This window comes from Gymnodraco acuticeps, unplaced genomic scaffold (assembly GCF_902827175.1).
Source record: "Gymnodraco acuticeps unplaced genomic scaffold, fGymAcu1.1, whole genome shotgun sequence".
Taxonomy (NCBI): domain Eukaryota; kingdom Metazoa; phylum Chordata; class Actinopteri; order Perciformes; family Bathydraconidae; genus Gymnodraco; species Gymnodraco acuticeps.
The window spans coordinates 331,789-352,617 of record NW_022991255.1 but is presented as its reverse complement, the minus strand read 5'-3'; the positions used below and the strand labels follow the sequence as shown (position 1 = coordinate 352,617).

Here is a 20,829-nt window from a genome sequence, read left to right as displayed (position 1 = left end):
CAATTTTACTGCGCCCTCTCAATGAAACGAAATACTTCGGGAATCGTCGGGAATCTTCGGGTGATGACGAGAGCAAAGGAAGACGGGCACAAACAATGGCGGACATTCAATAGCATTTGCATGTGAATAGCCGACCTTTATTATGGTGAATAGATGTGTTTTGTATGGCTGTAGTGCGACAGCAAATGCAGAGAATGGCGTATCGACGCATGCGTTTCCAAGAAAACCAGCCATTCGTCGTCAGTGGGTGAAATTTGTTCAGATAACACGGGCAAACTTCACGGAGCCGAAGCTGACGAGTAATTCGGCAGTCGTGTGCTCCCGTCATTTTACTGACGATTGTTTCGAGATTCCTCGGTCTCTAGCTCAAATTGAAAGTGGAATACATAAGAAGTGAGTATTTTATTATGTTTTCTTGTTGATTTAATGCATCATTAGCCTGTACCATTTTGTACAACGCCATTTATCCGGTACACAGTGTCGAATGTGTACACTACAGTCATCATATAGACATGATAGACTAATGGCGCGTTTCCACTGCAGCGGGTAGCCCCGTTTAAGCGTCCTTAACCGTCCTCAAGCGGCCAGGCCGGTTTTTGGTAGCGTTTCCATATAGCCTAGTACCGGCCAGCGGGTACTTTTTCCCTCTTTTTCCGGCCTCATAAAATCGTGGTTCCCTCAGACCAGGGCCAGGGCTGAACTAGTGACGTCAACACTCTCGACTGCTGATTGGTCAGAGAGAATCGTCACAAGATTGCGCGCGAGTTCATCCCTAGCGTCGCATATATATCTAGAAGCAAGCTTGCAGCATTTTTATAAACAGCATTTTGTAAACGGATGAGCTACAAAAATGGCTACGTCTAATAAGAAAAGCACACCGTGGTCGACCGAGGAGGTGACGACGTTCCTACATCTCATTGGGGATGATCAACTCCAGCGGGAGCTCGACGGAACAACGAGAAATGTGAACAAAAACAAAGCTGATCGCCCCGCCTACACTGCGTTGCTAGCCCAGGTCCTAAACTGTAATGGAAATGCGCCACGGCCTGGGCCGGCCAGCGAGGCAGCCCGAGGCCAGAGCGAGGACGCTTAAACGGGGCTACCCCGCTGCAGTGGAAACGCGCCATAACAGTACTGTGAGTACAGCCTACACTTGACAGGCAGCCTGGCTATCCTAGGATGTTGTTTACTTTCTCTTTTCTGGCTGATAGCTCCAGGAATTCGAGGTCTTACAGTGATGACATTACATGTGTGGAATCTGTGGAGTCTCAGCTTTAAATCGTATATCTTGTTTGTGCAGTTAAGATAAGGGCATTTCTACCGTGTGTTGTGTGTAAAAAAGCGTTAGCATTGTTTCGCTCAATGCTAATTCAAAGGCTTGGTATTACTCTTGTGTTTTTTCTAGCTAACAATTGTTCTTATTGTCAGTTAGCGGAGTTTCTTACCTTTAAAAGGGTATGAAACATTAATAGTTTCATAAATGTTAAGAAGCCCTGAGACATGTGAGAGAAAAAAAACTGTGGGAGGGGTCCACTGGGGGGACCTTCGGGCTTAACTGGTTAACAATGATTAATATTTGTAAAGGCTACAGGTGATCTTAAGATGCGTGAGCTATGCTTAGGGACCTACCAGTCAAGATTATTTGTGCGTAGGGGTGCATCATCTGGCGCCTGGTCCTGGTCATCCTCGCCATTGCCCATGCCGTGAACCATCACCTCGGGCTCGGGCTCGAACAAATAAGGACGTAATGGTCCATCGTCTGGCTCAATATTGTCACCATCGTCGCTTACTGAACCGGATTCAGATTCAGTTCCTAAAACGACATTTTCGTAGGAAAGCCGAGAGGATGTTTCTGACTCGCTATCATCACTGGATACCTCGTACAATCCTTCTTCTTTGTCTGGTATATTTGCCCTTCCACGTTCATTCTGCATAGACGCCATGGTTTGTTATCGTATCGTCTTCCTGAGTTTTCGTCACTTCCGGTTTGGCTGAGTCGAACATTTCGTTTCTAAAAAACTTCGGGGAAGCTGCAATAAAGTGCTTCTAACATGCGTAAGGCAATTATTATATTTTTTTAATCAGGTGTGATTGTTTTGGTACGTAATTATGCTTGTATATAAGTTAAAACGAAACTATTTGAGGTTCCATTTCCACTATCCCTTTAAGTATCTAAAACCTTTTCATTTAGACTCTGGCTCTCTTTGGACTTGTATACCTGAGAATATGCTGGTGCTGCTACGCCTCCTAACATCCACTACCACCAGCCCCAAAGATGGCTCTCGTATCTGGTTTGCACAAGAAGGCTTTGAAACTAAATATAATTACTTTACATTTTCATTACTCAAAACAACCCTTTACAGTCTTAGGTTGGATTATTTCGAGGGTGGGGGGGCCTTGAGCTCATGACCTCTGTGTTAAATCCCATCATTTGCCTATATTACACAAATTAAAGAGTGACAAAGAATGAAATCACGGAAGGAAGAAGAAATACTGAGATCTTGTACTTAAGTACAAGAGGGCATGAATACTCTGTTACAGTAAAAGTCCTGCATTCAAAATGTTACTCAGTGAAAGTAGAAAAGTGTTATCATCAAAATATAGTGAAAGTAGCGACAGTAAAAGTATTCGTTGTGCAGATTGGCCCATTTCAGAATAATATATATGATGTTTTATAATGATTGATCATGAAAGTGTTCTCAAAGCTGGTAAAGGTGCAGCTAGGTTGAATGACTTTGTATACTGCAGGGTAGCTGGTGGATTTACTCCAGGTGGAACTAAAGTCTGATTCAACACTTGGTTAGATTTCACATTCATCCATATCTGTGAAGTAACTAAAGGTATTAAATACATGTAGTGGAGGAAAAGTACACCATTTACCTCTGAATTGTAGTGGAGTAGAAGTACAACGTATCAAGATATTGAAATACTCAAGTAAAGTACAAGTATCTCAAAATTGTACTTAAGTGCAGCAGTTGAGTCAATCTACTTAGTTACTTTACACCACTGTGACATTGTGACAGTGTTCCATAATTCCTCAGACATATTTGTGTGCAGCGGTTTCTTGGTACTGGCAGACGTTTGATAAATCTGTAATGTACTAATTGCCGGCCGGCTGATACACCCAATGGGCTTTAACGCAGTAAAAAAAGTGTAATGTGCATTTACTCGGCATGTTCATATACATGCTGTGCTTCCATAAATAAGATATGACATAAGAGGATAACTAACAGGGTATCAGAGGAGCTTTATGTATGAACATCTGACACATGCTGTCGAGTGCTGATATCAGACTCATTATTCAGGTCTATATAAACATAAAATAATGAGGTAGGGTCTACTGATGTAATATTTCCAAACATGTTCAGGAGGTACAGGGTCCGGGCATTTAATAAGGTCACACTAAAGCACTCTAAATCCTCTTTAATCGCAGATCAAATGTACATTAGAGGGTCTTGAGCTAGTTTCTCTTCAGTGATTTTGATGTTCTGTTAAAGGTGGGGTAGGTAAGAATAGAGAAACCAGCTGGAGTGCGCTAGAATTTGAAAATACACAGCCGGAACAAATCTGCCACTTCCTCACAGAGCCCCTCCTCCAACACACACAAACGCGCACATGACCAATGAGGGCATGAGATAAGTTTGTGCACAGATGGAAGGCTGACAGGCAGGGAGGCCATCCAGTTATTTTAGCCGGGCCGGCTAAAATGATTGGTCGTGCTTTTTACAGCGCCACGGCTTCCACTGATGACATTTTGTTAATTATGGATTTATTGTCAAAGCATTTAATGTATTCATTGCTATCAGGATGTTAAGAGCATTCCATGGAAAATAACAAAAAGTGTTTCTGAAATAAATCACATACCCCACCTTTAAATGTTTGTTTTCCTTCAATCTTGTCTTAAATATTTATCCTTGTTTGATGTTGCTTATGAAGCTGCTGTGATGCAAGAAAAATGTCAGGCTCGATCTGACAATAAATTATGGTATCGTATCGCTTAAAAAAAAGATGTAATACTCTGTTTTTCTTATTGAACAACACAGAGTGAGCAAAGACTCAAACAGAAAATGCTACTGCATGTATGAATATGTGGATATTATCGGAGATGTCATGTTTAATATGCAAAATCAAGAGCGTGTTCAACAGTCTAGAGACAGTGGTATATACATACTTACAAGCAAGTCTAACCACCGTAACAACATCTGCTTTCTATAAGTTCAGTTTGGGTTTTATCAATACAGCCACATTCCCACAGAGCCATTGAGGGGCGGCAGTCCAGACAGCCGGGGGGGGGGGGGGGTTTCCTCCTTGGTGGTTCTGAGCATGCTCAGTCAGGACTTCATTCCACACTCGGAGAGTCCAGCTCACTGAGGAACCTCTGACACTTGGTCATGAGGACTTTGATGGCCTCTGTGACCAGCACGTCGGGGGGCAGGATGCCGGTGGACTCCACTGTGACTGTGAGAGGAGAGCGCCATCAACTGGTGTACAAGAAGACTACAGGAATACCATCTGCCCTCAAGACATTTACTGTATATTTCACCACTATATATTCTTAACTAATATTACGTATTTACAACACAGACGTTAAAGCTGTTTAATCTTCACACTTGTGTGATGCTGTGTACATGAGCGGAAGGACTTACAGATGAAATGATCTCTCAGTCTGGCCAGCTTCACCACATTCTTCAGGTCATCATGACGGATCACTTCCCTGCTGCATGTGTCCAAGCGACTGTTCACTACCTTTGCAACATTTGTCCCTGAGGAGAACAACACAGAGCACAGACAACAGGACGATAAAGAACTCAACTCCACGGGCATCCTCTCACCTTTACCTTCATGCTTATGCTCCATTTAAAAAGTCAAAATTGACATTACATTTATGAAAGTGGTGAGACGGGATGGGTACTGAAACCCGGTCTACAGGGCTACATTTTAAAGACCATGGTATCGACAGGCTTCAACATTATCGGTTTTGTTATCGGTCCGGGGGACATTTTTAAAATACAAATAAATTAGATTTAATATTTATTATTTCTACATAAACATTGTCTCTAATAAATTCTGTTTCTAATTTGCAATACCATTACAAAATGTGTCTTTGTTGCTTTTTCACTCATTCCAATCCATAAGAGCGATCTCTCTCGCTTTGCAGTAAATAATATTTTATTTTATTTAGTTTATATATTTTATACATTTTCCTTAAATAAAGCAATGTTATTTCTGTTTTTAAATTTGTTTAGTTTTTCCCTTTAAAAAATAGCAAAAATAACCTATAAGAATACCGTTAAAATACAGTAAGCAGTTAAAAAGATACCCATCCCTAATGGTGAGAATGTATCTATTAACTTCAAGTCACTCAAGTCTTTTTTAATATGCTGGGTGTTTCTCAATGTCGAGGACGCTTCCTTGGTAGGACAAGTCCCTCTAAGTCAGGTCCTTCAGAAGCGATGCAAGAATCCTTCCTAGCCTCGGAAAACAAAGAATGGTGGAACAGGCTAACAGGTGTGCAGGTGTGCGTCATATGCGAGGCCCCGCCTTAAATGGAGCGCGATTTCCGCCAAAGATTTGGAAATTGGTCCGTGCAGCCTCCAAATTTCCCGCAACGAAGGACGCCAGCCTCGGTAGAATTCCAAGCATCCTGGATATTGGAACAGTCCTTCGGCGGGACTCGATGACGTAGCATCCTTGAAATAGTGGCTCTGGAGCAGCCTTCCTCAACATTGAGAAACACCCGCTGTATACCTGGGCATATAAGCTCTCCCTAGATTAAAGAAAACATTTGGAAATGTGCTGAATGCTCAATTCTCAAGTTTTAAGCTATTTCATCATGCCCTCTGAAAAGTCTATCTCTATTTGGTTTTGGATGGACAAGGTTTGTTTGACGTACCGTTCACATCTTCTATGTCTATGACTCCTCGTGAGAAGCAGCGTTTGAGGCGCTCGGCCTTCTCCCCCTCCACCGGCTCCAGCAGGGTGATCTCTGGCAGCAGCCGGTAACTGGCTGTGGCCACCGGAGAGAACTTAGCATGGTCCTGACCTGACAGAACACACACTTCAGTATCACTGCAGTAGCATCTGGACTCATAACATGATTAAAGTACATGTAATATGTGAGCTTTGTCCAAACCAGCGGACAATGTCCAGACAAAGAATACTTTGTCAATGACAAACTCCACCAAAATAACATCTTTGCTTGTACAAAACTCTAGAATCAACGTTTAGTTAAGATTTAACTGTCAAAAATGTCAGGGGGAAATAAAAACGGAAAGACATAAAAGGCCAGGAAATTAAAGTGCTTACTTATTCAAACTGAACGTAAACAGAAACGCCCCTGGTCCTTCCCCCTGGGGACCATGCTCTTACCGATGCCCTTAACGCAGTGCATGATGATGTCCAGCTCCTGGCCGGGCCGCAGCTGAGCGATCAGGATGTCGTCGTGCACCGGTCTGATGACAGAGTCTGCAAACACGTCCGCCTGGTTCCCAATGGGGACCCACGTGATGTCGCTGGAGTAAACTGAAACAAGACAGCAGAGGGGAGAAACATCATCAGCTTGTTGACGTCAAATGGAGAAATGCTTTCTGTGAGAATGTATCTGCAAACACCTGAACCTACCCATGTGGTTCAGATACAGCTCTCGGGGGTCAGAGGAGTCTTTGGTGGCTCGGGGGTTCCTACTGCATTTGATCTTTAGCTGCAGCTGAATTGTGTCTATTTCTGAACCTTGTTCCTCTGCAGACTCTTCACCTGGGAGAAACAAAGCAGAACTGAAACATGTTCAACTCTTTATGTTCAGATGTGTAGAACTGATGTACAAGATATTAGATATATTTCCATCTTGTATTTATTCTGCAGCACTATTTATTTAAAGGACACCTATCATGCTATATTTGAACAATATATTGTAGGGCCATACCTATATAAAGTATATAAATATAGTTTTTTTTTCAAAATACCAAAAAGATCCTGCATTTTAGCGATGCCTCATTTCGCTCTATTTGCTCTTTCCAGCGCTGTTTTTGCAGGGGGCTGATTCTGTGAGCTGCAGCTGACCACGCCCCCCTGCAGGAGAGGGGAGCATGCTTTGAGATCAGCTGCTGGGCTGCAGCGGGGAGAAGAGGGGGAGAAAAAGAGATCTCCGTCCTCCGTGTTTTATTCTTATAGAAGTAAGAAGAGTGGCGGGGGAAGCCTTTGGATAGACCTGGTAAGACCTGGTAAGACCTGGTAAGCCCAAACGTGTAGTTTGGGTGAACTGGGAACGTCTGGAGGAGGCCCAAGTTCAGGAGGCCTTCAACTCACACCTCCGGCGGAGCATTTCGGGCATTCCTGTGGAGGTTGGGGACATTGAACCAGAGTGGTCGGTGTTCAAAGCCTCTATTGCCGAAGCGGGGAGCTGTGGTCTCAAGGTCCTAGGTGCCTCAAGGGGCGGTAACCCTCGAACCTCCTGGTGGACACCGGTGGTCAGGGAAGCCGTCCGACTGAAGAAGGAGGCCTTCAGGGATTTGTTATCCCGGGGGACTCCCGAGGCAGTTGCAAGGTACCGACAGGCCCGAAGGGCAGCAGCCTCATCCGTGGCCGAGGCAAAGCAGCGGGTGTGGGAGAAGTTCGGAGAAGACATGGAGAAGGACTTTCGGGCGGCACCAAAGTTGTTCTGGAAAACTGTCCGACACCTCAGGAGGGGGAAGCAGGGAACCATCCAAGCTGTGTACAGTAAGGATGGGACGTTGTTGACCTCAACTGATGGAAGTGTTAGGGCGTTGGAAGGAACACTTTGAGGACCTCCTGAACCCGACAACTCCGCCCTCTATGTTAGAGGCAGAGCTGGAGTATGACGGGGATCAACACCAATCTCCCGGGGGGAGGTCACTGAGGTCGTCAAACAACTCCACAGTGGCAAAGCCCCGGGGGTGGATGAGATCCGCCCGGAAATGCTGAAGGCTCTGGGTGTTGAGGGACTGTCATGGTTGACAGGTCTCATCAACGTTGCGTGGAAGTCGGAAACAGTACCGAAGGAGTGGCAGACCGGGGTGGTGGTCCCCCTTTTTAAAAAGGGGGATCAGAGGGTGTGTGCCAATTACAGAAGCATCACACTACTCAGCCTCCCCGGGAAAGTTTACTCTAAGGTACTCGAAAGGAGGGTCAGGCCGATTGTCGAACCTCAGATTGAGGAGGAACAATGCAGATTCCGTCCTGGTCGTGGAACGACGGATCAGCTTTTTACTCTCGCAAGGATCCTGGAGGGGGCCTGGGAGTACGCTTATCCGGTCTACATGTGTTTTGTAGACTTGGAGAAGGCGTATGACCGAGTTCCCAGGGAGTTACTGTGGGAGGTGCTGCGGGAGTATGGGGTGAGGGGGTCTCTACTCAGGGCCATCCAATCTCTGTACTCCCAAAGCGAGAGCTGTGTCCGGGTCCTCGGCAGTAAGTCGGACACATTTCCGGTGAGGGTTGGCCTCCGCCAGGGCTGCGCTTTGTCACCAATCCTGTTTGTAATATACATGGATCGGATTTCGAGGCGTAGTCGTGGGGGAGGGGGTCTGCAGTTCGGTGGACTAAGGATTGCACAACTGCTTTTTGCAGATGATGTGGTTCTAATGGCTTCATCGGTCTGCAACCTTCAGCACTCACTGGATCGGTTCGCAACCGAGTGTGAAGCGGCTGGGATGAGGATCAGCACCTCCAAATCTGAGGCCATGGTTCTCAGCAGGAAACCGATGGACTGTCCACTTCAAGTAGGGAATGAGTCCTTACCCCAAGTGAAGGAGTTCAAGTATCTCGGGGTCTTGTTCTCGAGTGAGGGAACAATGGAGCGTGAGATGGGCCGGAGAATCGGAGGCAGCGGGAGCGGTACTGCAGTCGCTTTACCGCACCGTTGTGACGAAAAGGGAGCTGAGCCAGAAGGCAAAGCTCTCTGTCTACCGGGCCATTTTCGTTCCTACCCTCACCTATGGTCATGAAGGATGGGTCATGACCGAAAGAACGAGATTGCGGATACAAGCGGCCGAGATGGGTTTTCTCCGCAGGGTGGCTGGTGTCTCCCTTAGGGATAAGGTGAGAAGTTCGGTCATCAGGGAGGGACTCGGAGTTGAGCCGCTCCTCCTTCGCGTCGAAAGGAGCCAGTTGAGGTGGTTCGGGCACCTAGTTAGGATGCCACCTGGGCGCCTCCCTAGGGAGGTGTTCCAGGCACGTCCAGCTGGGAAGAGACCAAGGGGTAGACCTAGGACCAGGTGGAGGGATTATATCTCTTCGCTGGCCTGGGAGCGCCTTGGGATCCCCCAGTCAGAGCTGGTTGATGTCGCCAGGGAAAGAAAGTTTGGGGCTCTCTGCTGGAAACTGCTACCCCCGCGACCCGACCACGGATAAGCGGGAGAAGATGGATGGATGGATGGAAGTAAGAAGAGAAGTAACGGGGCAGAAACCCTCCTTTTTACCCAGCGGTCCAGACATAGACATCAAACGGCGACACATATTCAGTTGCCAGTTACTTTGGCATTAGGGCATGGATATCTAGATACTTTCCATGGTTTGACATAATAGGCGCATTCACACCGCAGTACTTTTCCCACAAAGGTTCATGAGAACTTAGTTCATGAGAACTCTTTAGTTCTCATGAACTAAGTACAGATCGCATTCACACCGGAATAAGTCCCTGGGGGTGGATTAGGCAAATGAAGCCGCTGACGTCTCTTCTTCTTCTTCTGCTTTGGGTTTACTGGCAGGCCGCAAACCAGTTCACGGCGTATACTGCCGCCCAAAGTCCCCGGCCGGAAGTCCCCGGAGTTGGGGACTGGCTTCAGTAGAAGCTGCTGGGACTCCCAGCAGCTTCTACTGAAGCCTTCCGAGTAAATCGCCAGAACGCCGACACCTCCTCATCTCCACCGCTCCCATGTTTTATTTTGTGTTGCCATAAGTTAGTCTCTCTGCGTTTCTGCGCTGGGCTAATGCTAATAATGCTAATGTGAGGATAATAAAATGGCGGCTTCACAAAACTTTTTGGGAGTTTTACGGGGCGTGGTTTGCAATCCACCCAGCCAATCAGAAATATAGCTCTTTTCTCACAAAAGAGCTGCTCGAAAGTCCCTGCTCTCTAGCAGGGACTTTCGAGGGGCTAAAAAGGTTCTCATGAACTAATTTTAGTACCGGCTCTTTTTGGTGTGAACGCGATAAAAGAGTTCTCATGAACTAAGTTCGCATGAACCTTTGTGGGAAAAGTACCGCGGTGTGAATGCGCCTATAATGAATTGTGCTACTTTTAAAGCAAGCAACGATGTTTTCAAATCTGTAATCAAAAAGCTCCTCAAAAACACTATCGAAGCAGTTCCTGCCGTTGCTACGTTAGTTCAAACGGTAACAACGGACTATTTTTCTTAGCGGATGCATGTCAATTTAAAATCAATACATACAACTATTTTTTAAATCAATAAAATCATTTTCTAAATCCATAAAAGCATTTCAATTAATATTGGGAGTCATGTCATTACTTTGTTAAGAATGTGGCCATGTAATAAGTGGGATAATGTGCACATTGCATAATGTGCCTTCATGCCGATCTAGATCCTTCCGCTTCGTGTCGGGCTCCTGATCAGCCTGTCGGTGTTCTTTTCCCCATAATGACCGCGTCGCTGCACATTATTCCTTACATATGATTATATAGAGTCATTATTCATTTGTTTTAAAGCAGGAGCAAACGCTTGCCTCGGGGAGGGAGAAAAAGAGCCACAGCGGAGAATAAACAGAAGGGCAACCATGGCAACCATGCAAGGGAAGTCTTCTTTGCTACTTTTGTGGCAGACTACAGCGCCACCTACAGGCCTGGCATATGTACTACAGCGTCTCCAGCGCTTTCGAGCAGCAATGGCCGGCAGTGGCCCAACCTCTCATTCCCCTGATACGTGGAGAATTGACCAATAGCCATAGCGCCACTTTACTGACGTCAGGACAGTGTTCAAATCTGGATCAGTCTGTATCAGATCCGTTGCAGCCCCTTTTTTAGAGATTTGGGTATGGAGGAAAATGGGAGGGTTGTGTTTTCTGACACTTGGTGAGTTCCCTGGAACACCGGGGACACATATTCATGTATAAAAGATGTACAAAAGTGCATTTTGCATGATAGGTCCCCTTTAACTTGTCCTAAAAACATTGCACACTACATTAAGTTGTTTTTAAAGATATTTCTTAGGCCAGAGAGGCCTTTATTGAGAGATACAGTGGTGAAGGTGGGAGACCTGAAATGTTGTCCAGCCGGCTATTTTAATTGTTTGTATATATATATATATATATATATCAGTGCATGACATTAATGATTTTGGGAGATGACCCTGTGGGCCATCTAAGCTAATTTACAGATGGCCCCGAGCCCAATAGAGATTGCCCTGAAAAATGCGCACGGACGAAATGACGCACGAAGGGTTTGGGGGGCCTCCCCCTAGAACATGTAGATGTTTGCAGGTCTTAGATGCTGTCTGGTGCATTCTCTAGACTGAATTATAAGATGAACCACCACAATATTATATTGTACAATTTCAATTTTATTCTTCATTTCACTTGTTTGTTCTTGTTTGTGTTTGCTCGCTTGCATGCCCTGCATAGCTATAAGAAATACTTAAGTTGTTGGTCAAGACACTTTCCATCTGATGAAGGCAAATGCCTTCCCAGATGTAAAAAAGTAGAAAATATTACATTCAGTTATAACTGCCAAAACAAACATTATTTACACTATGATGGCCCCTGTTAAAAATGTTTGTAATAGAGAACCGCAGTGACGCGCCCTAAAACCCGGAAGTAAGTTAGCATTTTTACCACTTCCGGTTCCTTCGATAAAAAGCAATGCAATTTCTTGCGAGTGAAGTCTAATCTGACGGGAGAGAGATCAGCTGCTGCTGACGAGTCGACAGGCAGCTCTGCATAATCACATGCAGCGGTGAGCGGAACAAAACACACTTCAGGTTAGAATATCACACGTAGCTATTTTAATTACTTCTCAAACTACCTAAACTAGTTATAGATATGTTTAGTTTTACTGTCGGGTCACTCATTACTGGATCCGCGAGCTGCATGATACTGGCATAATAGATTGCCCGATCGGGCAACCAGCAGGTGAGGCTTCATTGCCCGAGCTAAATACTAGATGGCAGTCCTTAATGTCGAGCCCTGTATATATATATATATATATATATATATATATACACACACTGAACAAAAATATAAACGCAACACTTTTATTTCTGCTCCCATTTTTCATGAGATGAACTCAAAGATCTAAAACATTTTCTATATACACAAAATAACCATTTCTCTCAAATATTGTTCACAAATCTGAAAAAATCTGTGATAGTGAGCACTTCTCCTTTGCCTTAGGCTGGCCACAATAAAAGGCCACTCTGAAACGTGCATTTTTGCTTTATTGAGGGGGTCTGGGGGGGTCCGAAAACCAGTCAGTATCTGGTGTGAGGGTTAGGGTAATGTTGTGAATCGAGTGGCCCATGGTGGTGGTGGGGTTATGGTATGGGCAGGCGTATGTTATGGACGACGAACACAGGCCACTCGATTCACAAAATTACCCTAACCCTACCCCTCACACCAGATACTGGATAAATGGTTATTTTGTGTATATAGAAAATGTTTTAGATCTTTGAGTTCATCTCATGAAAAATGGGAGCAAAAACAAAAGTGTTGCGTTTATATTTTTGTTCAGTGTACATATAACCAGAGTCCCATTGAGAATTACAATCTCTCTTTCAAAGGAGACCCAGACAAGACAGACAGCAGCATGAACAAATACGCAGAGTTACAGAGAAAACACAAGGTTTCTTTATTTGTTACTACTTTAGAAAAGCCATTTAGGCGGCACAAAGAGTTGTTTTTTAGCATGTTGTGTGTCATCACATTGGCCTTTATAGAGACCAAGCTTTGGAGAAGGAATATCGGTGAACAGCCATTGGTGGTTGATTAATGTTGTTGTGGCTTTCAAACATTAACATCAGACCAGAAAGTGTCGGCTGTAAATGATGTGTTCTTTTTAAAAGACCAAAATTAATGGGTTGTCTTGTGAACATGCTCTCTGTACCAACAGAACTTCCTGAATGATGTGCTGCTCTGTACCCCACAGCTCCTCCAGTAGTGTGCTCACAGTCTTACCAGCGTCCCTGTACTCAAACAGGCGGGGATCCGCTTTGATGGGGACGAGGCCTAATCTGTGGGCCAGGACTTCATCCTGGACGATGGATGTGTTGTTATAGATAAACACCTTCTCTATGGCCATGGTAGGCACCTGCAACCAAGAACAATGCAGAGCATTACCAATATACACTACCAGTCAAAAATGTGGACACACCTTCTCATTCAATGGTTTTAGTTTATTTTAAAAAAAAATTGTTTTACTTTGTAGATTAATACTGAAGACTAGAGACTATCTAGTTAACAAAAAAGTGTAAAAAAAAAAATCCAGAATATGATTTAGATTATAGATTCTTCAAAGAAGCCCATTTTTGCCTTGATGACAGCTTTGCACACTCTTGGCTTCTCTCAGTCAGCTTCATGAGGTCGTCACCAGTGCTGGAATTGGGCCGGTACTCACCGGTACGCAGTACCGGCACTTCTGGTTCTGACCCATGGAGTACCGGCACTTCTTGCTCAGTACCGGCATGCTGGCAGTACTCCGGTACTCATGCACCGTGCCAGTACTCAACACTCTCCCGCCGTTCTTATTATACATCCATATATATATATACAGCCGCCCGGTACTCAGTAGATGCGTCATGAGGTGCCGAACGGACATTCTCATCGCTCTAACCGCTGGAGTTTCACAGCGGCTGTCAGCGGTTTACTCCTGTCATTCAAACAGAACGTGCTGGAGAGGGGGCGGGGCTTATCTTCTCCATGTAAATACTGTGGTGGAAACGACTATGTCAAAATTAACCTATTTGACCGTGATTTAATAGTAATACACGTTTCAAAATAATAATAATAATAATAATAATGCCGAAGTAACAACATACTGAAAACTGTTAGTAAAACCATGTTTTAATGCTTTACAATTTACATACCTAGATGCACGTGTGTTGTGTTTATGCAGTGCAACTCCCACCCAGTGGGTGGCTATGTAGAGTGATAGAACAGAGCAGGCACGCCCCAGAGAGAAGGAAAGCAAGTCACGTCACAAATTAGCATTTCTAAAATGTTAGCGTGGATTAATAAAAGTGCAAAAAGACAGCGGTTGTCGCCGGAAGAAACTTCAAATACAGAGAATGCTGTGCCTGTGTTGGAAATTGTGTCTGATGGGGAGCTTTCTTTGGTTGATCCTCCTGCTCCAAGTTCTAGTGCATTAGCATTAGCACTAGCTCCGCCGCCTCCTCCAGAGCCTCTAACGTTAGCTGCTGCTGGCGCAACTGCCACCACCAACACCGGGCAAAGCGATGCACCTGACTGCTGGACAACGGACCAGGTGCAATATTTTTGCAAGACCAATGCATGGCTCCTTCTTAAAGATAAGAAGCTAGGATGTCGGATATGCAGAGATGTCAAATCTTCGGGAATACACACTGGACAAGGACTGCAACTGTCAACTGAATGGGGTGAGTGTGCAGTGTCTCATTTCGGTGTTGACAAGGGCAAACAACAAGCTAGCCTGAGAAAAAAAATCAAAGAACATAAAGAATCACAAGCCCATGTAAAAGCTGCTGACATCCTTACATCTGCTTCACGTGAAACTATTCAACATCAAGTGCAGTCTATGCATACATCTGAATTAGACACCACTATCAGAGTTTTTTCGAACGGCATATAAAATTGGCAAACATAGCCGGCCATTCACAGACATGCCAATTGATTTGAATGTACAGAAACTGAATGGGCTGAACGTGGGCAGGGTTTTACACTCCAATAAAACCTGTGGCGAAATCATCGACCACATAGCTCATGAGCTGAAGAAAAAAATGGCAAAAGACATTACAGAAAACCAAAGAAAACTCTGTGTTTTGGTCGATGAATCTACCACTATTAATGGTAAAACGGTGCTTGTTGTGTGTCTACGCTCAGCATTAGCTGATGCTGAGCCCGAAACGTTTTTTTGGGAGCTGATCGAGTTGGATGGAACAACGGCTGATGACATCACAAAGGCGTTAATGGAGTGTCTTGGAAGAGATTTTAACGAGGACTTTTTAGGTCAGTGTTTCGTTTCTTTTGCATGTGATGGGGCTTCAGTCATGCTAGGGAAGAGAACAGGCGTTGCTACCCAGTTGTGTAGTAAATTCCCAAGCCTGTTTGTGTGGCACTGCTCCAATCATCGTCTAGAGCTGGCAGTTGGGGATGTGGTCAAGGAGGTCTCAGGGCTCAATCATTTCCAGATCTTTTTTGACAAACTCTATTCCTTGTTCCATGCCTCCCCCAAAAATCAGAGGCAGTTAGCGCAGTGTGCGCAAGCAGTCGGACAGCGTCTCCTGGTGATAGGGCGTGTTTTGTCCATCCGCTGGGTGGCTTCAAGTGAAAGGAGCGTCAGAGCAGTCTGGGAAAACTACCGAGTGCTTCATGATCACTTCACAAATGCTGCAAACGACACGAGCAGGGACACCTGCTGCCATGGAGCCTCTACTGAAAGCAGTCCGAACCATCGCTGTCTCTACTAGTGAGTGTGAGCGGGCATTCAGCTGCATGAACGATATCCTTACTGCAAAAAGGAATGCTCTCTCTGTCAGCCGACTGTCCAGCCTGGTTTTCATTAAATGTAATGGACCATCACTAGGACAGTTCAATCCGGAACAGTATGTGAGGTCCTGGCTGGCAAAGGGAAGGAGAAGTGCTGATGAAAGAGCCTGTCCAGCTCCAGCCCCTGATACTGATGTCCCCAAGGCCTTCTGGAGCCTTTTCTAACAATGTGAAGTATATTGCAAAGCAGCTCACCCAGTGAGAAGACTTTTGGCATAATGTGCCGATTTGTACAGATCCTGGAGATAGAAGGACTTCAGACCAACCAGGGAGTTATCTGATCAGCTTGGTGTTCAATGTAACTCTTTACCATGGCTCAGACTTTGTTACTTGCAGTTACAGTTTCTCATTTTAGATTGTGCAAATTTTGCATTTGTTTTTACATGTTCTTTGTTCATGCTCTTTATCATTTTTCTGAGTTGGAAAGTTAGATTGCATCATAGTTTACTTTATACATATTGGTATTCTTCAGTGGTGAAGTATATTGCAAAGCAGCTCAGCCATGTGAGAAGACTTTTGGCACTTTTTCGTTTTTCGTTTTCTGAGTTGGAAAGTTAGATTGCATTCAAAATATACAGAAATACTTAATTTTGTTAAAGCTTTTTATAAAAAATGCTTCTGACCAGAGCTTTGTTTCCTTGTCATTAATGTTGAACACCACCAGAGGGGCTCTCACCTGAAAGGTCTCTGCTTCATGTGTCTTCAGCAGAAGATCTAGACTTTGATTGCTATATTTTCAGTTAATATTGACCTTACTGAGCTTTAGCCATATCCGCTGCCCATCATAAAAAATGTTACGTACAGTGAACCTTTCTAAAATATACAGTAGTAAAGAGACAAACCCACCAGCATTATAGTAGCCAAATTCTTGTTTGTGGGCTGTATATATAAAATTGACTTGAAAAAGTTGCTGATTTTAGAGTACTGGCACCTTTTTCATTCCAATTCAAGCACTGGTCGTCACCTGGAATGGTTTTTCAATGAACACGTGTGCCTTTTCAAGAGTCCATTTGTGGAATGACTTGCCTTCTTAACCTGTTAAGCCCCAAGCCTGTTTTTCAGGTCTCAGGCTCGAAAATGACATTCCCAGAACAAATGACTTTTTCTTCACTTCTAAAAAGGGGTAAATTAATAATCTTTTATCTCAAAGCAATGATAAACCTGTGAGTTGGATGTAGAAAAGTCAGAATCAATATAGAATCTTTTTTATTTTAAAGTAAATTCAGATTGAACAAAAATGTAAATTATAGTGTCCGTCCCAAAAATAAAAAATGTATGATACTTATTAGGGGTGCAACAACTAATCGACTTAATCGATTAAAATCGACTACCAAATGAGTTGCCAACTAATGCAGTCGTCGATTCGTTGGTGACGTCATCACGTGTGTTTTACACGCCGTTAAGCTCCAACGTTATCGGTCTTTTTATCGGTACAGGAGACATTTAAAAAATATATGTCATGTATTATTGCTACAAAAACATTATATCGCAGTCTTAGTGTCGCCAACTCGTTTCTAATATGCAAAAAGACAAAAATATGCGTCTATGGTGTATTTTCTATCTTTCCAATCGAGACGAGATCTCTCTCTCCCCCGTCTGTGTGCAAGGGGGCGGGCAGTTTACACACATGCAGCTGCTACTACATGCGTGCAGCAACACACGGCGGGGATGGCGGAGAGAAGCGCTCCCAAGGTGTGGTTAAACTTTACCCGTCTCGATGTGGACAATGCTCGTTGCCAATAGTGCAATAATAGTTTAGCATGTAAGGGCGGTAACACGAGCAATTTGTCTAAACATTTAGCAAAAGTGCACCACATCCAGACGGAGGAATGCACCGGTCTCGACTGTCTTTCTAGTAGCTCTGTAGCTCCATCCACGAATAACGTTTCCACGTCAGCAACACACGGAGATAACAAAATGATACAAACATGGGTTAATGATTAGAGGTAATTGAGTTATTTATTTTGTTAAAGTTTCAGCTATTCTGTTTACAGTTCTGTCATCACATTATTTAATACGATTTGTTAAAACATTGTTATTTCTTTTGATGTGAAATATTATTTATTTAATTTAAATTAAAAGCAATGTTAGTTTTGTTCACAATTTGTTAATTTAATTTAATAATGTATGTATTTTTGAATCAAGTATTCATCTTTATTGTCTTCATTGTTAGTTTCCACATGCCTAAAACAACCTCAAGCTAAATCTAAAAGTTGATGGCTAAATAAGAGCGTTTGAGAAATTGTGCAAGGCATAATAGTCCGAATAGTCGATTAATCGTTTCATTAATCGATAGATTAATCGATTATCAAATTAGTCATTTGTTGCAGCCCTAATACTTATACCTCTAGAATCTGTGGAATCTCAGATTTAAATCTGATATATTGTTTGTGCAGATCCGATACGTAATAAGATATTTCTACCGTGAGTTCTGTGCTAAGTGCGTTAGCATTTTTTCGCTCAGTGCTAATTCAGAGCAGTGTTAAAGGTCCCACGTCATGGCCATTTCCACTGATCATAATTCCATCGTTGAGGTCTACTAGAATAGATTTATATTGTGCAATTTTCCAAACTCACATTGGTTTCTCAAACAGCATCTCTGTAAACTACGTGTATTCACTGAATTTCACTCTCTGCCTTTAACGGCTCGTTGTAGCTCCAATAGCTCCAGCCCCCACCCTCCCTGTGAGCACAGTGTGCTCCGATTGGTCGGGACGTTGTGAATTGCGTTGAGCTCCGTGGAGGTGTGGCTGGTTTCCTTGTTTAGCGACAGCCAAACACAGCCAAACTCATCCTGAGCACACACAAAGTCACAGCCGAAGTAAAAACAATACGTGTGGCTTGATATTGAGTAAGAAAAAGGTTGATAAACGCTGTGAGAATGGGTCTGCAGAGAGAACGGGTCTGCAGAAAGAATGGGTCTGCAGAGAGAATTTCTCCGCGATCCCAACTGTCTGTTATCAGCCTGCAGCCAGGGAGGAGAAATCAGCAGAGCTGCCTGCACTGTGTGTGTGTGTGGAAGTCTGTGGATTGGTCAATTTGGACCAATCAGAGGGGGCTTAGCGTAACGGCTCCACAGACGTAACGTAACGGCTCCACGGATTGGTCCATTTGGTTCCGGATAACACATGACTGTACATAGTACATAGCTCTGGCCATTCCTACGTCACAATACCCAGGAAGTAAACAATGGACAATGACGTATCTCCAACGAGGCGTTTTGGGGAGGTATTTTCTGTGTTATAGTTTTACTCGCTACAGGGTGTACTTTGAGGGTTTTGACTCTGCACACCGTTTACATGCAGAAAAACCTTTATAATACACAAGGGGACGGGTAATAACCGGAAAAGCATGACATGGGACCTTTAATTTTGGCAGCTGTTTTTGATTTAGTCTTAGTCTTTAGACGAAAATGGTTATTAGTTTTAGTCACATTTTAGTAATTTCTATGCTTCATAGTTTTAGTCTTTTAGTCGACGAAAAATTACATTTTAGTCAACTTTTAGTCAAAATATTTTCTCTTTAAACCAATTCAGTTAGGCAAATACAGGTTTCTGTCATTGGAATCAAGGTGACAGCATCAAGTGTTGAAATTCGTAAAGCAACATTTCACTCTCTTAACACTTTAATTGTGTAATATCTAGGGATGGGTATCGTTAAGGTTTTCTACGGTACTACTAGTCTTATCGATACTGCTTATCGATCCGGTACTTTAACGGTATTCTTGTATTAACTTTTTGTTATTTTTTATAGGGAAAAACTAACAAATTGTTAACCGGATTAATTGCTTTATTTAAATGTGAAATAAATGAAATATATATAATTATGTTAAAATATTGTACTGTACTTGAGTAAAATGTTGAGGTACTTGTACTTTACTGGAGCAATTAAATGTTTTGCTACTGTGTACTTCTACTCCACTACAGTTAATAGGTAAATGGTGTACTTCTATGATCGATATATCGTGTCATGGCGATAACCGCGATATGCGCATGCGCGATATTCACATCGCAGGGACGTGCGATTATATTAATAATTTTTTTTTTGGGACGTGCGATATTAAGTACATTAACTCAAACATGTCATGTTACAATTATTTTGCTACTTGCTACAAAAGGAAAAATTGCACGGCTCTCATGTCAGGAGTACAAGTACCCCTGACATGAGAGCCTGCACAGCAAACCACCAATCACAATCATTCTTGATCAGATCACAGCAGGCCCTGCCCCGTTAGTTTGCAGACCATCAAAACACCGGTAAAAAATGAGCGAGGCACAGGAGGACAATACCGGCGAGAATGAAGATTTACTTCCAAAAAGAAAAGCAACATCTGCGATCTGGAACTATTTTGGATCCAAAAAGGTTCTTCTCTTCTTCATTCACAGATGAACCCCCTTATTTGAGGGTAAGCAACATGCATTATCATGACATGTTAGATCATGACTTAAGGTATGATCAGTCAACCAGTTAAGATCCAGACGTCCGTGACTAAAATCCTTTATCCGGTTAAATATAGTTAAAAAAAACGCAATATATATCGCAGGGGGAAAAAAAATATATCGCAATGTCAGTTTTTTTCAATATCGTGCAGCCCTAATGTGAAATATAATCAAGTGTTGAATCAGACTTTAGTTCCACCTGGAGTAAATCCACCAGCTACCCTGCAGTATACAAAGTCATTCAAACTAGCTGCACCTTTATCAGCTTTGAGAACACTTTCATGATCAATCATTATAAAACATATCATATATATTATTCTGAAATGGACCAATCAAACAATCACTACTTTTACTGTCGCTACTTTAACTATATACTGATGATCATACTTTTACTTGAGGAACTCTTCCTACACTATGGCATTGTTTTACTTAACTACAAGATCTGAGTACTTCTCACACCTCTGCACACCTGATGTGATAACGTTACTCGTAATTGGGGCAACAGAGCTACGAGTTAAGGAAGTCGAAAATTGTGCATTTCTCCGACTGAATATGGCGCCTTTTGGCCGGCTGTTTGGACAGACTACTCTACTCGTGTCAACGCTAGGGGTGTTGAAATTAATCGTTTCTACGATGCATCGCGATGCGGACGATTCTGCATCGATGCAGTGACAGAACATAA

At 43.4% G+C, this 20,829-nt stretch overlaps 1 protein-coding gene across 3 annotated transcripts in view; it reads right to left on the bottom strand.

Moving 5' to 3' along the window:
* Positions 1 to 4,082: 4,082 nt before the first annotated feature.
* polr1c (RNA polymerase I and III subunit C) overlaps positions 4,083 to 20,829 on the bottom strand; it is a 28,311-nt gene continuing 11,564 nt past the window's right edge. For all 3 annotated transcript variants that reach the window (XM_034239724.1, XM_034239726.1, XM_034239725.1), the window contains 6 exons: positions 13,144 to 13,276; positions 6,622 to 6,753; positions 6,370 to 6,522; positions 5,894 to 6,043; positions 4,647 to 4,763; positions 4,083 to 4,458 (listed from right to left, as the gene is read on the bottom strand). In XM_034239724.1, the coding sequence (XP_034095615.1) occupies positions 4,340 to 4,458; positions 4,647 to 4,763; positions 5,894 to 6,043; positions 6,370 to 6,522; positions 6,622 to 6,753; positions 13,144 to 13,276 (804 nt within the window). In that variant the 3' untranslated portion in view covers positions 4,083 to 4,339. The remainder of the gene's footprint in view (positions 4,459 to 4,646; positions 4,764 to 5,893; positions 6,044 to 6,369; positions 6,523 to 6,621; positions 6,754 to 13,143; positions 13,277 to 20,829) is intronic.